General features: G+C 39.2%; 1 protein-coding gene across 7 annotated transcripts in view; it reads left to right on the forward strand.

The window, feature by feature from the left end:
- Positions 1-451: 451 nt before the first annotated feature.
- The window catches only part of COMMD10 (COMM domain containing 10), a 314,502-nt gene continuing 300,161 nt past the window's right edge, over positions 452-14,792 (forward strand). Inside the window, exons 1-4 of one of the 7 annotated variants that reach the window (XM_045486362.1) lie at positions 452-555; positions 1,887-1,977; positions 11,084-11,194; positions 13,312-13,467. In XM_045486362.1, coding sequence (XP_045342318.1) covers positions 515-555; positions 1,887-1,977; positions 11,084-11,194; positions 13,312-13,467 — 399 coding nt within the window. In that variant the 5' untranslated portion in view covers positions 452-514. The other 6 variants (XM_045486356.1, XM_045486380.1, XM_045486289.1 and 3 more) reach the window with 6 other exon arrangements.

A 14,792-nucleotide genomic window follows, 5' to 3' on the forward strand; every position in this document is an offset into this window, starting at 1 on the left:
CAGGCAGGCAGATACTGGAACTCTAAGCATAGTACAGTGCCATAATGCATTTTCCTAGTAACATTTTCATTTCTGTAGCTTGCTTTAGCTTATTTTATTGTAATAACGCAGTACGTAAAAAATATACAAAATACAAGCAAGGACTATGTTATCAGTAAGGTATCTGGTCAACAGTAGGCTATTAGTACTGAAGTTTTGGGGACATCAAAAGTTATACGTGGAATTTTGACTTTTGGCGGAGAGGCACCGTTAACCTCCAGGTGTTCAACGGTCAAATGTGCATATATAACAAGTAAAAAGATAAATATAAATAAGTTAATATGCGAACAGGGTTAAGGCAGAACACTGCCGGTTGGGAGGGTGGCTGCGACCCTCCCTTGGCCTGGAGGACCGCAGGAGAAGACACGGACCTCGAACCTGAGGGGCTTGGGCCTTCCGGCGTTCCGTAGACCCGCCGCCATTGGCTGAGCTGGAGACAGCTGACAGGCGGCGGCTGGGCGTGAGAGCTTCAAACATGGCGGCCACCACGGCGCTGATCCTGCCGGAGAGCCCCAGGTAGTCGCCAGAGGTGGCATGGATGGGACCGACGCAGAGACTCCCTTGTTAGCTGTCGCCTTTGGTTCCGAAGCGGGGCGGGCCCTGGGCTGGAGATACCGCGGTGCGGCCCTGCAGGAGTGCGGGGGACTGTGGGTGACTCGCCTTCTCGGTGGTTCACTTACGTGGGGTTACAATGCGCCTGGCAGCTGGGGTCAGTAGGACAGTGTGTGATGTGTGTCACCGTTCCCAGAGTGTGGGATCAGAAGTACCCAAGTCTGCCTGGAGTAGTGCTGAAGCACGTGGAAAGCTAAACAGTTTCTGTTTTCAATTCTCCTTCAGGCCTGATTACGAGAAAGGTTCCCATTAGTGCTGAAGGTCTTTAATCCCTAACACGTGCCATTACCCCTTTTCAATCAACATGGACTAGGCCTCGTTTTGGGCTAGTAAGGTGCCTAAGCAGAATTTGGTAACGTTGCTTTTGATTTCATTTTAAAATTTATTTTTAGCTCATTTCTACTTATGGTAGGGAAGCTCGGCTGTCCAGGGTGGTGATATAAAGTTCTGTCTTAAAATACAATTATTGAAGTAGAAATGACTCCCATTTCATGAAAAACAAGTAATAGTGCAGGTAGTGATGCGGAAAAAGTTGGACAGTAACAATTTCCTTGCGCCTGAATTGGGCAGGAATCTTGACGAAGAGAGTTGTCATTTTAAAGTTTTTTTTCCCTTCTTCCTGGATTCCTTGAGTTCTGACAGCCAGTTGTTCTCCTCATATCAGTGTCCTGCTTAAGAGCCGCCACGTCACTAAGCCATATCCAGTATGATGCAGAATTGTTCTTATCACATAATTTAAAGTTGATGATTACAGGAGAAGTAGGGTTTTAAAACAACTGTGTGCTGTTACCCTAAATGATTTCATATGTCATATATACGTTGTTTTATCGCCTTATCTGCCATGCAGTATTCTTTGCTTTGTATTTTGGTGTAACTGCCACTTTCCTCCTTCTCTTTCCATAGTTCCATTGTGGGTTAAGTGGATATTAAATATTTACTGCTGAGTGATTAATGGCATTCCCCACAGAGTGCAAGCTTCCCCTAGTTGTCTGCCTTGCCCAAAAGAAAGAGAAACTTTGCCAAATGGACTTTTTCAACACAAATACTTTTTGGGAGGCATCTCTTTGGAAATGTCCTGCCTCTTTTGCTGGCCATCATCTGTTTTTCTTTATAGCAATCAGAGTTGTTGAAATGGAAACTTAAAGACAACTGCAGTTGTAGACAAGCATGCTTATAGCAAGTACAGTTCCACCTGGAAAACTCATTTTAAAATTCTGTTTTACACATTTATTTAGCATGAAAAAAGCAGTGTCGCTGATAAATGCAATAGACATAGGAAGATTTCCACGATTGCTCACCCGAATTCTTCAAAAACTTCATCTGAAGGTTTGTATTTTTGCATTTCTATAGTTTATAATACTTTCTTGTGATTGCACTGAAACTCTTTTGTTTGTATTTGAAAAACTTTTTGTGAAGTATAGTATTCTCCAGTGTGTCCTAGGGAACACAGGCTCTGTACAAAATTTTGTAATGTCCCAAAAGTTTGGGAAACTCTGTCTTCATTAAAGTTAATCTTTTTTTATTATGTAAGTTTTCAGAGTGTATATATATATTTTTTTCAGAGTATATCTTATGATAGTGTTTACAGTAAATATTTAAGGGTGAATATGATGTGCACAACTTTTCAAACAAGTTTGACCTTGCAACTGATGTCTCATGGTATATATTTTGGGACTCAGGTTCCGTGTAACATGCTTTGGGAATATTCTGATTTCGTTCTTCCTCTTAAAAATAATGCTTTTGGGGCTCCTGGGTGGCTAAGTTGGTTAAGCATCCAACTTCAGAGCTCAGGTCATGATCTCACGGTTCATGAGTTCAAGCCCCGTCAGGCTCTGTGCTGACAGCTCAGAGCCTGGAGCCTGCTTCAGATTCTGTGTCTCCCTCTCTCTCTGCTCCAACCCCTCTCATGCTCTGTCTCTCTGTCTGTCAAAAAATAAATAAACATTAAAAATTTTTTTAAAAAATGCTGTAGTTTTCTTATCACCCCAGTATTTAATCTTTCCTTTAATCTTTTCCTTTAACTTTTATTTCAAGGGTGTGGTTATTTTGGACAGATTAATGTTTGGTGATTCACTGCTTGGTCACCAACCTAAGTTAACTTCTTTTTCAGGTTATAAAAATTTAATTCCATCCAACACATGTTTATGGAGCATCTAGTAACTGCTCTTCCTGGTGGTACATGGCATCACCATTAAATGAGAATTAAATGGACTTTTTTTTTTAATTAGTTTTTATTTTATTTTTATTTTTTTTAATTTTTTAAAATGTTTATTTTTGACAGAGAGAGAGAGAGAGAGAGACAGAGCATGAGTGGAGGAGGGGCAGAGAGAGACACACACAGAATCCGAAGCAGGCTCCAGGCTCTGAGCTGTCAGCACAGAGCGTGACACGGGGCTCGAACTCACAGACCGTGAGATAATGACCTGAGCCGAAGTCGGATGCTCAACCCCGAATTAGTTTTTATTTTAAATTCCAGTTAGTTAACATACAGTGTGATACTAGTTTTAGGTGTAGAATATAGTGATGCAGCACTTCCATACTTCACCTGGAGAACCTGGACCCTCTTCTCTTATTTTTCCTCAGAAGCCAGCTCATTTCCGAGTCCCTTCTCCCTCTTAAGTGTCTCTCAAATCCAAGTTCTCTTCATAGTCTTAGTTCAGATCCTTAATGTCCCTGCCTTAGACTGCAGTAACTGCCTCCAAACTGTTACCTCTACCTGAAGTCTACTCCCTCCTATCACTTCTTCATAATGCTAGTCCATTTATCTCTACAAATATTTTTTCCTAAAAAAAAAAAAAAAGAATTCAGTGTATCTTTACAGTGTTTGAAGTCGTCATTGACTTCCTATTGCCTCATGGAAAAAAGTTCAAAATCTTTAGAATTGTATTGTAATCACGTTATAACAACGTTATAATATGGCCGCAGGCTTTATTTTCCCTTTTTGCAAGTGCTCCAGTCACACCGGGCTGTGCACTTTTACCGGAATATGCCATGAACTTTTCCAACTCTGTTTCCATGCATATACTCTTTCCCTTACCTGCAATGTCTTTTTTTCCCCTTTTTTATTGAATAGACTGGATGTCTCAAGGATCTTGCTGTCTCACTCCCAGCACTTTGTTTTCTGTGCTTCTAAAACACTTGGTTCATTGTCATCTCATTTTAGTCCTGCAGTGTAAGCATTTGTTTTATGATGCCAGGGTCTTTTGCTGACCTTGAAGATCTTGAGCATCATGTCTTACTCGTCTTTATATTTTCCATGCCTAATACACTTATATGGTCTGCACTCAGTAGCTGTTCTTGCAGTTAATTCTTATCCTTGCATGGGAAACACAAAACAAATGCAGGTCCTCTAAATTCCAGGCTATAAGGAATTTGTGATGTAGATGGAGAGACAGGAGGAGCCACCAGAGTAATATAATAGCAGCCACATTCTGAAGTATTTGTGATTCAGTTATGTTCCTCCCTCTGGTAGTGTTCTAATGACTTTGTGGTGTTAATTCATCTGATCCTTATAGCAACTTTAGGAAGTAGGTACTATTGTCATCCTTATTTCATCCAGGAAGAAACTGAGATAGACACCAGTTAAATAATTTGTGCACGGACACACACCTAGCTAGTAAGCTCCCTGGTTCCAGAATCCATCCCTTCAATCCATCCCTGTTTATTACAATCAACCTCAGGAAAGAGTACAAAACAGTATATAAGTTAGTACAAAAGTGAATGATGTAAGCAATGAGTCCAGAAGTTCTGCTGTGATTTCCCGAGCTGGTAGCTGTCTTCTCAGACTTATAAAACAGTGTGGGACAAAAAACTCTCAAACGAATCTTTTGTTCTTTATGATGAGGGAGGATAGGAAATTTGTAGGAAAACGGTGATATGTAGTTTGTCTTTGATCCTCTCAGTCATTTCTGGGGTTGTGAATAAGTTAGCGTCTATCTTAGAGTAAGTGGGTGGCCAGAGCATTCTATAGAGATGCTTGGATGCTATGCCATCAGTGGCAGGGGAGTGAACATGAGGAGGTCTGGTCGTTGACAGCTGAAGCAGTTGTGAACAGAAACATATGCAGGTGATAACTTAGCCAGCTAAGATAGAAAGCAAAGGTGAATTTTTTTTTTTTCCTGGATAGTTTCAGGCAGTGTTCTTCTAGAGGGGTTCCTATTGTGATAAGAGTTTGTAGCAAGTAAAGTTTGCAGGGACATTCAGGATCTGCCAGATTTCTTTTTGTGTTCTTGGTCTGTTAAGTTGGACTTTGCCTTGAGACAAGCAGAGCTCTTAGAACAGTGAAACCTGATGCGGGTGCAAGGTGAAGAATTTTAGGGATTGGGTTGCTCTTCTAAATGTCATCAGCTTAACACTTTCATTTTTTTATGGGCTTTGTCCAGACTGGTTCCTTGGAATCCCTAGTTGGAATAAACATAGGGAGAAGCCTTAAGCATGGAATATGGGTGTGCTTAAGCATGGGTCTGGGAGTCCTCTTTGAACTGGTCATCTTTCTGGCTCATCCTAGCATATAGAAATACATGGGAAGTTTTGGGGGGTTATTACTAATGCCCGGGAACTAAATGTCTTGTATTGTGCAGAATGGTCCCACAAGGTTTGTTCCCGTGCTAATGGAGTCTGCATTGGGAAGCACTGACAGAAGTCAGATTAGGGACTTAGAAAGAACAATTTATGGCCTCTGAGTTTAAAAGAAAAAAAAAAGAATAGCTGTCACAACTCATGCAATTAAAAAAGCTCACATACTTTGCTCCACTGGAGAGACTTGTAGGCCATCACACAAAGCCTGTTGGTCCAGCTATGCTGTATGTCTAATTCTGAGAGATCAGTTCTTTGGATACCTTGCTGTGGCAAACTAGAAACAGCAAACTGGGGGGTGAAGATGCTGTTGTGTTGGGCGTGGAGGCAGTTTCAAGAATTGACTTATAAAAATCAGACACAAGAAATGTAAATGCCCAGAAATCTGAGGGTTGGTTATTTATTTATTTATTTATTTATTTATTTATTTATTTTTTCCTGAAGTGAAAAATCATTAGTGTATCTTAGGAGTTCCTTGCAATACTGTTCATAGAATTCTGATGCTCATCATTGTGACGGACTCATCATAAGAAATTAGTTTAAACCAATATACTTTGTTTACAAAAGTCTAGAATGGGTGTGATACGTTTTAGAAAGATTGCTTTCATAAGTTGGAAAAAGAATTCTTGTATTTGATAGATTCACTTGTGGAACCTCTGTATTTCCTCATTATGACAGATAGAGAAGTCTCAGTATGGTAACATAAAGGACAATCACAAATGTGAATCTCAGCCTATAGAAATGCCTAAGAATTTTTCTTGGCTATTATAATGTATGGAGGGTGCCACTAGCATTTAATGCCTGGGACTTTAAGGGTCCTGTGTGCAGGAGAGGCCTGCACAAAGGAGAATTGGCCCCACCGATCTAGATAAAAAAGAAAAGGGCAGTTCATCTCTGAAAATACATTTATTTTGTAGTTAATATAAGATGGTATAAGTTAATATAGGATGTGTAAGGTCTTCTTACACATGGGTTTATTGGGTAAGAATGATATATATACACTTTGCATTATAATATTTGGAAAATAGTACTGTGTGTTCTTCCATTGAGGTTTTGTGCATAAGACAGTGAATGTGAGTCAGAGCTTGGGCTCTGGACAGCAGGCCTCTCTGTTTCTAAATCCATACACTGAGGTTGTTTTTGTTTTTGAGAGTGAGTGAGCACATGAGCAGAGGATAGGGGCAGAGAGGGAGAGAGAGAATCTCAGGCAGGCTCCATGCTCAGCACAGAACCTGACCAGGGACTCTGTCATGACTGTGAGATCATTGACCTGACCCAAAATCGAGAGTCGGACACTTAACCGCCTGGGTCACCCAGATGTTCCCCCCATGCTCTGAGTATTTAAAGCCTAATTGCTTTCATAATTATTTACCTAACATACTATCTTCATAGAGTAGAAGACATATTTAATTTTCTAAGGAATGTGACCTGATTGCAACTACTGAGGTTAGTTTACTCATCATGCATGTTAAGAAAATGAATTCTTCAAAAAAGATAAAAAAGAAAAAGACAATTCGGAAAAATGGATTTTTTAATTTGCTTTTTTTGTGGCTTTCTAGTTCAAAATTCTTAGAGCGCTTAAATTAAGCATCTTGATAACAAATTTTAGATTTCACAAATAGTTTATGAGTAAGTTTTTGTGTTAAGAAATTTACATAGTGTGGACAACCTGAAATGCCCCCTTGGTTAACTCTGGCTCTCCTTTCATTTTCATTCTCTCCTTTATTAGTTATTTATTGTTGAATTACAAATTACCCCCAAACTTAGCACCTTAAAACAAGAGTAAACATTTATTATACTCGCAGTTCGTGTAGGTCAAGAATGTAGGAGAGGCTTGACTGCTTGTTTCTGGCTTGGGGTTCTCATGAAGTTGCTGCCAAATGTTGTTGGGGCTGCTGTTAATCTGAAGGTTTGGCTGAGGTTGGAGGATTTCCTTCCAATATGATTACCTGGTGGGAGGCCTCAGTTCCTTGCTGCACAGGCCTTTCCTCCCAACATAGAGCTTGGCTTCTTCCAGAACCAGTGACCCAAGAGAGGGAGGTGCTGTACTTTTTGTGACCTCGCGTTTGATGTCACAGAGCTTCACTTTTACTATATTATCCTTGTTAGAAGTAAGTCATTCCGTCTGGATCACATTCAAGGGAAAGAAACGAGGCTCCATCCTTTGAAGGGAAGAGTGCTAAAGAATTTTGAGATATAATAAAACCATCACACCTCCCCAGAAGTAGCCTTGTTACCAATTTGGTTTTTATTCTAGATTCTTCATGTGTTAATAAATACAGACGTGCTTACACATGTGCATACACATACACATAGAAATGTGCAGTTTGTGTGTTTTTACGCAAGTGGCATTGTACTGTGTATATTGCCCTGTTGTTTACCTTTTCTCGCTTGCCACTTTTTTAAGAGACCTTTCCACATCACTTCATATAGCACTGCCTTATATTCTTCATGTGTTGTTTTTCCTTTCTGCTTGTGTATGTGTATTTATGGCATATGTTCTTTAAATATATAGAAAAAATTAATACCCACTTTCCATTCTATTTATTAAAAAAACTTTTTTTAATGTTTATTTTTGAGAGACAGAGACAGAGCGTAAACAGGTGAGGGGCAGAGAGAGAGGGAGACACAGAATCCGAAGCAGGCGCCAGGCTCTGAGCTGTCAGCACAGGGCCCAACATGGGGTTTGAACTCATGAGCTGTGAGATCCTGACTTGGGCCGAGGTCAGACTCTTAACTGACTGAGCCACCCAGGCACCCTGTCACTTTCCATCTTAAAATTTAAGTTTCGGGGGACCTGGGTGGCTCAGTTGGTTAAGCAGCTGACTTCGGCTCAGGTCATGATCTCGTGGTCTGTGAGTTCGAGCCCCGCGTCGGGCTCTGTGCTGACAGCTCAGAGCCTGGAGCCTGTTTCAGATTTTGTGTCTCCCTCTCTCTCTGCCCCTCCCCTGTTCATGCTCTGTCTCTCTCTGTCTCAAAAATAAATAAACGTTAAAAAAATTTTTTTAAAAATAAAATAAAATTTAAGTTTCTTGGACATTTGTTCTCTAACTTTATAAACCTAGGCCTTAATTTTTTCCCATTGAGAGGATAAAAAAGAATGTATCTTGTTTACCTTCTCTTTTACTCCTAGATATGTGTGGGTTGCTTTTGGTAGACAGAAATAAGTTAAATTGCTGCTTTTTGGAAGCAAATAGAGGTACTTCATGCTTAATATTTATTTGACCCAAGGTTGCTTTTGGAGCAGGGTATTGAATATGTGTTTGGAACTTTTTTTAAAGCTGTATTCTCTATTTGCTCCCATATTTTACACTCCATCTTATTTTAAGGTTGCATTCCTGATGTACACGTGGATGGGGGAAAGTAAATATTCCCTTAGCCCCCTTCACTCCAAACCACTTTATTTTTTTAAATATTTATTTATTTGTTTTAAACATTTCTTTAAATTTTTTTTTTTTTTTTTTTTTTTTTTTTAGAGAGAGAGCTAGTGTGTGAGTGGGGAGAGGGGCAGATAGAGAGAGAGAGAGAGAGAGAGAAAGAGAGAGAAAGAATCCTAAGCAGGCTTCCATACTCAGCATGGAGCCTGACACAGTGCTTGGTCCCCTGACCCTGGGATCACGACCTAAGCTGAAATCAAGAGTTGGGTGCTCAACTGACTGAGCCAACCAGGCATTTCTTATTTTTGTTTAAGTTTACTTACTTGTTTTGAGAGAGGGAGAGAGAATGAGTCAGGAGCAGAGAGAGAGTCAGAGGGAGAATCCCAAGCAGACTCTGTGCTGTCAGTATGGAGCCTGACACGGGGGCTTGATCTTACAAACTGTAAGATCACGGCCTGAGCCAAAATCCAGAGTCAGATGCTCAACCAATTGAACTACCCAGGTGCCCCCCCAAACCACTTTATTTAAAAAAAAAATTTTTTTTTTGCATCTTTATTTATTTTTAAGAGAGAGAGAGAGAGAGAGAGAGCGCACACAAGAGCGGGGGAGGGGTAGAGAGAGAGGAAGATACAGAATCTGAAGCAGGCTCTAAGCCCTGAGCTGTCAGCACAGAGCCCGACGAGGGGCTCGAACTCACAGATTGTGAGATCATGACATGAGCAGAAGTCAGACGCCCAACGAACTGAGCCATCCAGGTGCCCCTCCCCAAACCACTTTATTAATATAATGCCCTTGGAAATCTTGAGAATGTCTCTCTCTCTCTCTTTTTTTTTTTGTTTGCTGTATTTTTTAAACAAATTTCCCTTCCTTGTACATATTGGGGACACTGAAAGTTTATTTTTGTACCTCCTCGATCACTATTATTATTTTGTGAAAACAGCTTATTTAGCATGTGTTCCAAGGCATCAGATTAACTGACTTGGTTAAATTATAAGTATCCATTGAATTTATTTGTTATTTATTATTTATTTTTTTTTTTAATGTTTTATTTTATTTTTGAGAGAGACAGCATGAGTGGGGGAGGAGCAGAGAGAGAGGGAGACACAGAATCCGAAGCAGGCTCCAGGCTCCGAGCTGTCAGCACAGAGCCCATCGTGGAGCTCGAATCCACATACTGTAAGATCATGACCTGAGTCGAAGTTGGACACTTAACCGACTGAGCCACCCAAGCGCCCCAATATCCATTGAATTTAATACAACACGTGGTTTTGATTACATACATGTAATACCATTACCTTCCTCACATTGATAAAAGCTGGTACTCTAGGTGATTATTTCAAGAAGACATATGGTAGTCACAGAAATTCTGAAACTTTTAAGTCAAAATGTTGCTCTTGAGGTAAGTAATTGGCATTTTGGCTAAATTTGGCTCATGATTTTCTCAGTCATAAAACAGGTAGTAGAGCCTGGAAGTTCTGGTGAGTAGCCTCCAAAAGTATGCTAGCTTAAAGCTCTAATGCAGCTTTGGTTGAACAGCCAGGTAGGTGTACGTCATCATAAGCTGTCAAGGGAGGGCTTGTGAACTTCTGAATTTTCTCCCTATTGCTGTTCTGGAGAGGCAGCCATAGGGAGAGTTGTTTTCAGTATATGTGGATAATATAGGTTATTTATTTTATTTTATATCTTATTTTATATTATTTTCTTTTAATTCATTTATTTTTAAAGGAGTTCTTTTTATTTTAAAGTTGTTCAAGTGGTACACGTTTTTCCTACGTAATAAACTAATGTCTTTAGATCAAGGAGATTATTTTGGATACAAAAGAAAGAAGACTTCTCAGAGGTTCTGTTCAGATGGCTGTCTTCTTTCACGTATTGGTCATAAAATTAATGGGTATAATGTGTGAGTTTTGGAAAATATGTATGAAAATGATAAAAAAGACCTAATTTCTTGCTTTATGTATGCTCTTACAATAACTCACATTTTTGCAGAACTCATCAAAATGAAAATTACATGAATATTTGTATTTGTATGTCTAACTAGAGTACCGTATACTTGAGGACATGAACTGCCTTTCTCTGTAGCACATAATAGATACTCAGTAAATATATTTGAATGAGGAAGGTGGACATTACTGTCAATTATTATTAACATTTTGGGGTTTTACCTTCTAGTATTGTTTTTTCTAAACATCCATTTCTTTTGGTAAATACTGGTAGTTTCCACCTCCTATAAATCATAGAACTTAAAGTAATGTTTTTTTTTTTAATTTATTTAAAATGAGCTTCATTTGGCATGATCCAGATAATGAATTGTACTATGATTTTGAGTTGTTGAAATTTACAAACACATAAGATTCTTTAGCTTTTTCTTAACATTTCTCACCCATGTGTGAATAAAGGAATCTTCAGATACTCTTCTGTGGAGTATCTAAGTTTTGAATACCTGCATGTGTGCTAATAGCTTGCTTTTTGTGTTGTAGGCTGAGAACAGTTTCAGTGAGGAAGAAGAAGAAAAGCTTCAGGCTGCATTTTCTCTAGAGAAACAAGATCTTCACCTAGTTCTTGAAACAATATCATTCATTTTAGAACAGGTATTTTTATTGCCCCAAACCTCCTAAACATGCTTTCTTTACTGCATATCTGTATTGCTATGATAGCTATCAATTTTTTTTATTTATGTACTTTTTAATTAAAAAAATTTTTTTTAAGTTTATATTGAGAGAGAGTGAAAGCACACGCATGATTGCGAGCTAGAGGGAGGGGTAGAGAGAGCCTTTGCAGGCTGTCAGCACAAAGCCCGATGTGGGGCTCAAACCCATGAACCGTGAGATCATGACCTGGGCTTAAATCAAGAGTTGGACACTTAACCCACCGAGCCACCCAGGGGCGCCTATCGCTTTTTATTTTTTCAAAAAAAAGTATACGGATGGAAGCTGTGAATATATTGTACTTGAGAATTTGAAGGTAGTAAAAATATTTGAATGTATGATTTTTTCCTACGGTATTGCAGTCTACAAAACAATCTAAATGTTAAGTAGCATGAGTAAAGTATTTAACAACGTGAATCAGGGCTTCATTGACTTGAGACAGGTATAAAACATTTTAATTCATTGTTACTGGGTTTATAACTTGGGGAAGTGAGCACATTTTATTTAAGAAATTTAAGAAATGATTTCGGGGGGATTTATTTGACTAGGATGATAAAACATTTAGAAAAGACATAGTTGTCAAAGGACTTTTTGTCATACAATTTCTTCCTATTAAACTGCCCTTTTGCATCCCTTTTTCAGCCATTAAATGTGGTTCAAGTCCCATCTCCTCTCACTGTAGCTTTGACCCCTTGCACTTGGCAGTTTTGCCCTAATTTGGATTCCTTTTATCCTTGGCTCATCCGAGTGGAGCACATTGTTAGTCTTTGATTATTTCATGTGTGTCAGCCTTCATTAGGTTTTGAATTTGTGAGGGACCTGTCATATTTTTAATTCACCTTCTATAAACCTAGCACATTGCTGGACTTAAAATAGATTTCAATAAATTCCTGTTGGGTGACTTCATAGAATACTTGTGAAATAAAGTTTAAATAGTACTGTAGCTTCATAGGCATTTTAGTGAACAGATATGGTTAGGAAGACAAGTACCCAGGCATCTACTACACACAGCCTTGTGCAGATTACAGGTCAGAAACAGGACTATGGTTCTGAACCCTGGTGAACCTTCAGTAGAAGGAAGGATAATCAAGGAGGACCCAGCAACATGGACTTCATGAGAAAGTCGTTCCAGAATAATGTTAAGAACTAGAACAGATATTATTAAAAATGTTTTATTTTCACATGTTTACAATATTTTATTATTGTAAATTATTATTGTATGTTTACAATATTTATTACGTATGTTTACAATGTTTTATTATGTATTACCTAGGAAGTTGGGTAGATGAAGGTGGTTTTGAGAAAGCGCTTCCTGGAAAAAGTTTGTTTGTTGGGAAATGAAACTGTTGTACATTCTTTGAAATAGTTAAGTGAAATGAGGAAATGATAGTTTATTTTATTTGCTTACATTATTTATTTATTTAAGTAATCTCTACACCCAGTGTGGGGCTCACGGTCATGACCCTGAGGTCAAAAGTTGCAGGCTTCTCTGACTCACCCAGCCAGGCACCCCAGAAATGATACTTTAAATAGAGTATCACTTACATAGCTAACGTAAAGAAGACATTTTTCCGTTAAGTGGATTTAGGATTACTTAAGACACAGGCAAAAGTGGGAAAGTATAGCCTGAATAGTTTAAATTAGGCCATTTAACCCTGTGTCTCCCTGTTGTGTATATTATTATTGGTAAATAGATATAAAACACTTATGGGATGCCTGGGTGACTCAGTTGGTTAAGTGTCTGACTTCAACCCAGGTCATGATCTCGCGATTTGTGGGTTCGAGCCCTGCATCGGGCTCTGTGCCAACAGCTCAGAGCCTGAAGCCTGCTTTGGATTCTGTGTTTCCCCTCTCTCTGCCCCTCCCCTGCTCGTGCTCACTCTCTCAGTCTCTCTCAAAGAATAAACAAACATTAAAAAAAATACATAAAACATTTCTGATAGAAATAGGAAATTTTTTGTTGATTTAAATCATTTAAAACTAATTTTGTATTTGAGTATAATTCAAGGGATCTGTCTGAGTGTCAGGGACAGAGGTAATGTTTGTCCTCTCGTGACTAGGCGGTGTATCACAGCGTGAAGCCAGCGGCTCTGCAGCAGCAGTTAGAGAGCCTTCATCTCAGACAAGACAAAGCGGAAGCTTTTGGCAATGCTTGGTCTTCTATGGGTCAAGAAACAGTTGAAAAATTCAGACAGAGGATTCTTGCTCCCCACAAGGTATAGGATTACACTACCCCACGATATTTTCCAGTAAGAATGGCAAAAATGGTTGTACTGGAAGGGTTTTCAAGGTGATCATGTTTTGTACAGAGGCAGTCTGGCCAAAAGAAAGAATATATACACTAGGCCTTTAAGGTTATTTCCATACGTATTGGACACCACGATGTGATTTAATTTTACTTATGGTTTAAAATATGTCTCTGTAACTTCAGAATAGGAATGAGTCAGTCTGTTTTTCCCTTTTTTTTTTTATCTTGGGCAGAGTGGGCTCTTCTTGTTAACGGTGTACCTGTGTATAAGTCTTACGATATGTTTACTGAATCACGTAATTGTGTGTGTCTGTATTAGTGCCTAGCAGAATGTACTCAGTATGTGTGGAATAGCAAATAGCGAAAAAGGGAGCACTTTGGGACAAATACAAAATAACAGCAGTGTTTCAAAACTGCTGGGGGACCATTAGGCACTGTTAATAGAGGTTAAGTTGATCATACAGATTTTGACCTTTTTTCTAATAGTAGGTTGTATTACATCACTGATTTTCAGATTTACAGCCCGCTGTATTCCTGGGATCAGTCTCATGGGTTGTTGTGTATCATGCTTTTTATATGTTGCTGTTTGATTTGCTTATGTTTTGTTAAAAAGTTTTCCATCTATGTTCATGAGGGCTCTTGGTCTATATAGCTTTCTCGTGATGTCTTTGGTGGTATCAGAGTGAACTGACATTGGAAAGTGAGCTGGGAAGTGTTCTCACCTCCTCTTCCATTTTCTGTAAGAATTTGTGAAGGATTGGTATTATTTTACACTTTGCCAGCATTATATGAGAGTTCTAGTACCTCGTCAGCACTTGGTAGTGTCACTTTTTTTAAAAAATATTTTTTTTAAATATTTTTATTTTTGAGAGAGACAGAGAGAGAACGAGTGGGGGAGGAGCAGAGAGAGAGGGAGACACAAAATCTGAAGCAGGCTTCAGGCTCTGAGCTGTCAACACAGAGCCCGATGCGGGGCTTGAACTCATGAACCATGAGATCATGACCTGAGTCAAAGTCAGACGTATAACCGACTGAGCCATCCAGGTGCCTCAAATTTTTTTTTTTTTTTTTTAATGTTTATTTCTGGTGGAGAGAGGGAGAGTACAAGCAGGGGAGGGGCTGAGGAGGAGGGGAACAGAGAATTGGAAGCAGGCTCCGTGCTGATAGCAGAAAGCCCAATGCCGGGCTTGAATTCACGAGCTGTGAGCCCATGGGCTGAGCTGAAGTCAGACACTCAACCAACTGAACCACCCAGGCACTCCATTGTCACTTGTTTTTATCAAAACTATTCTA

This window comes from Leopardus geoffroyi, chromosome A1 (genome assembly GCF_018350155.1).
Source record: "Leopardus geoffroyi isolate Oge1 chromosome A1, O.geoffroyi_Oge1_pat1.0, whole genome shotgun sequence".
Taxonomy (NCBI): domain Eukaryota; kingdom Metazoa; phylum Chordata; class Mammalia; order Carnivora; family Felidae; genus Leopardus; species Leopardus geoffroyi.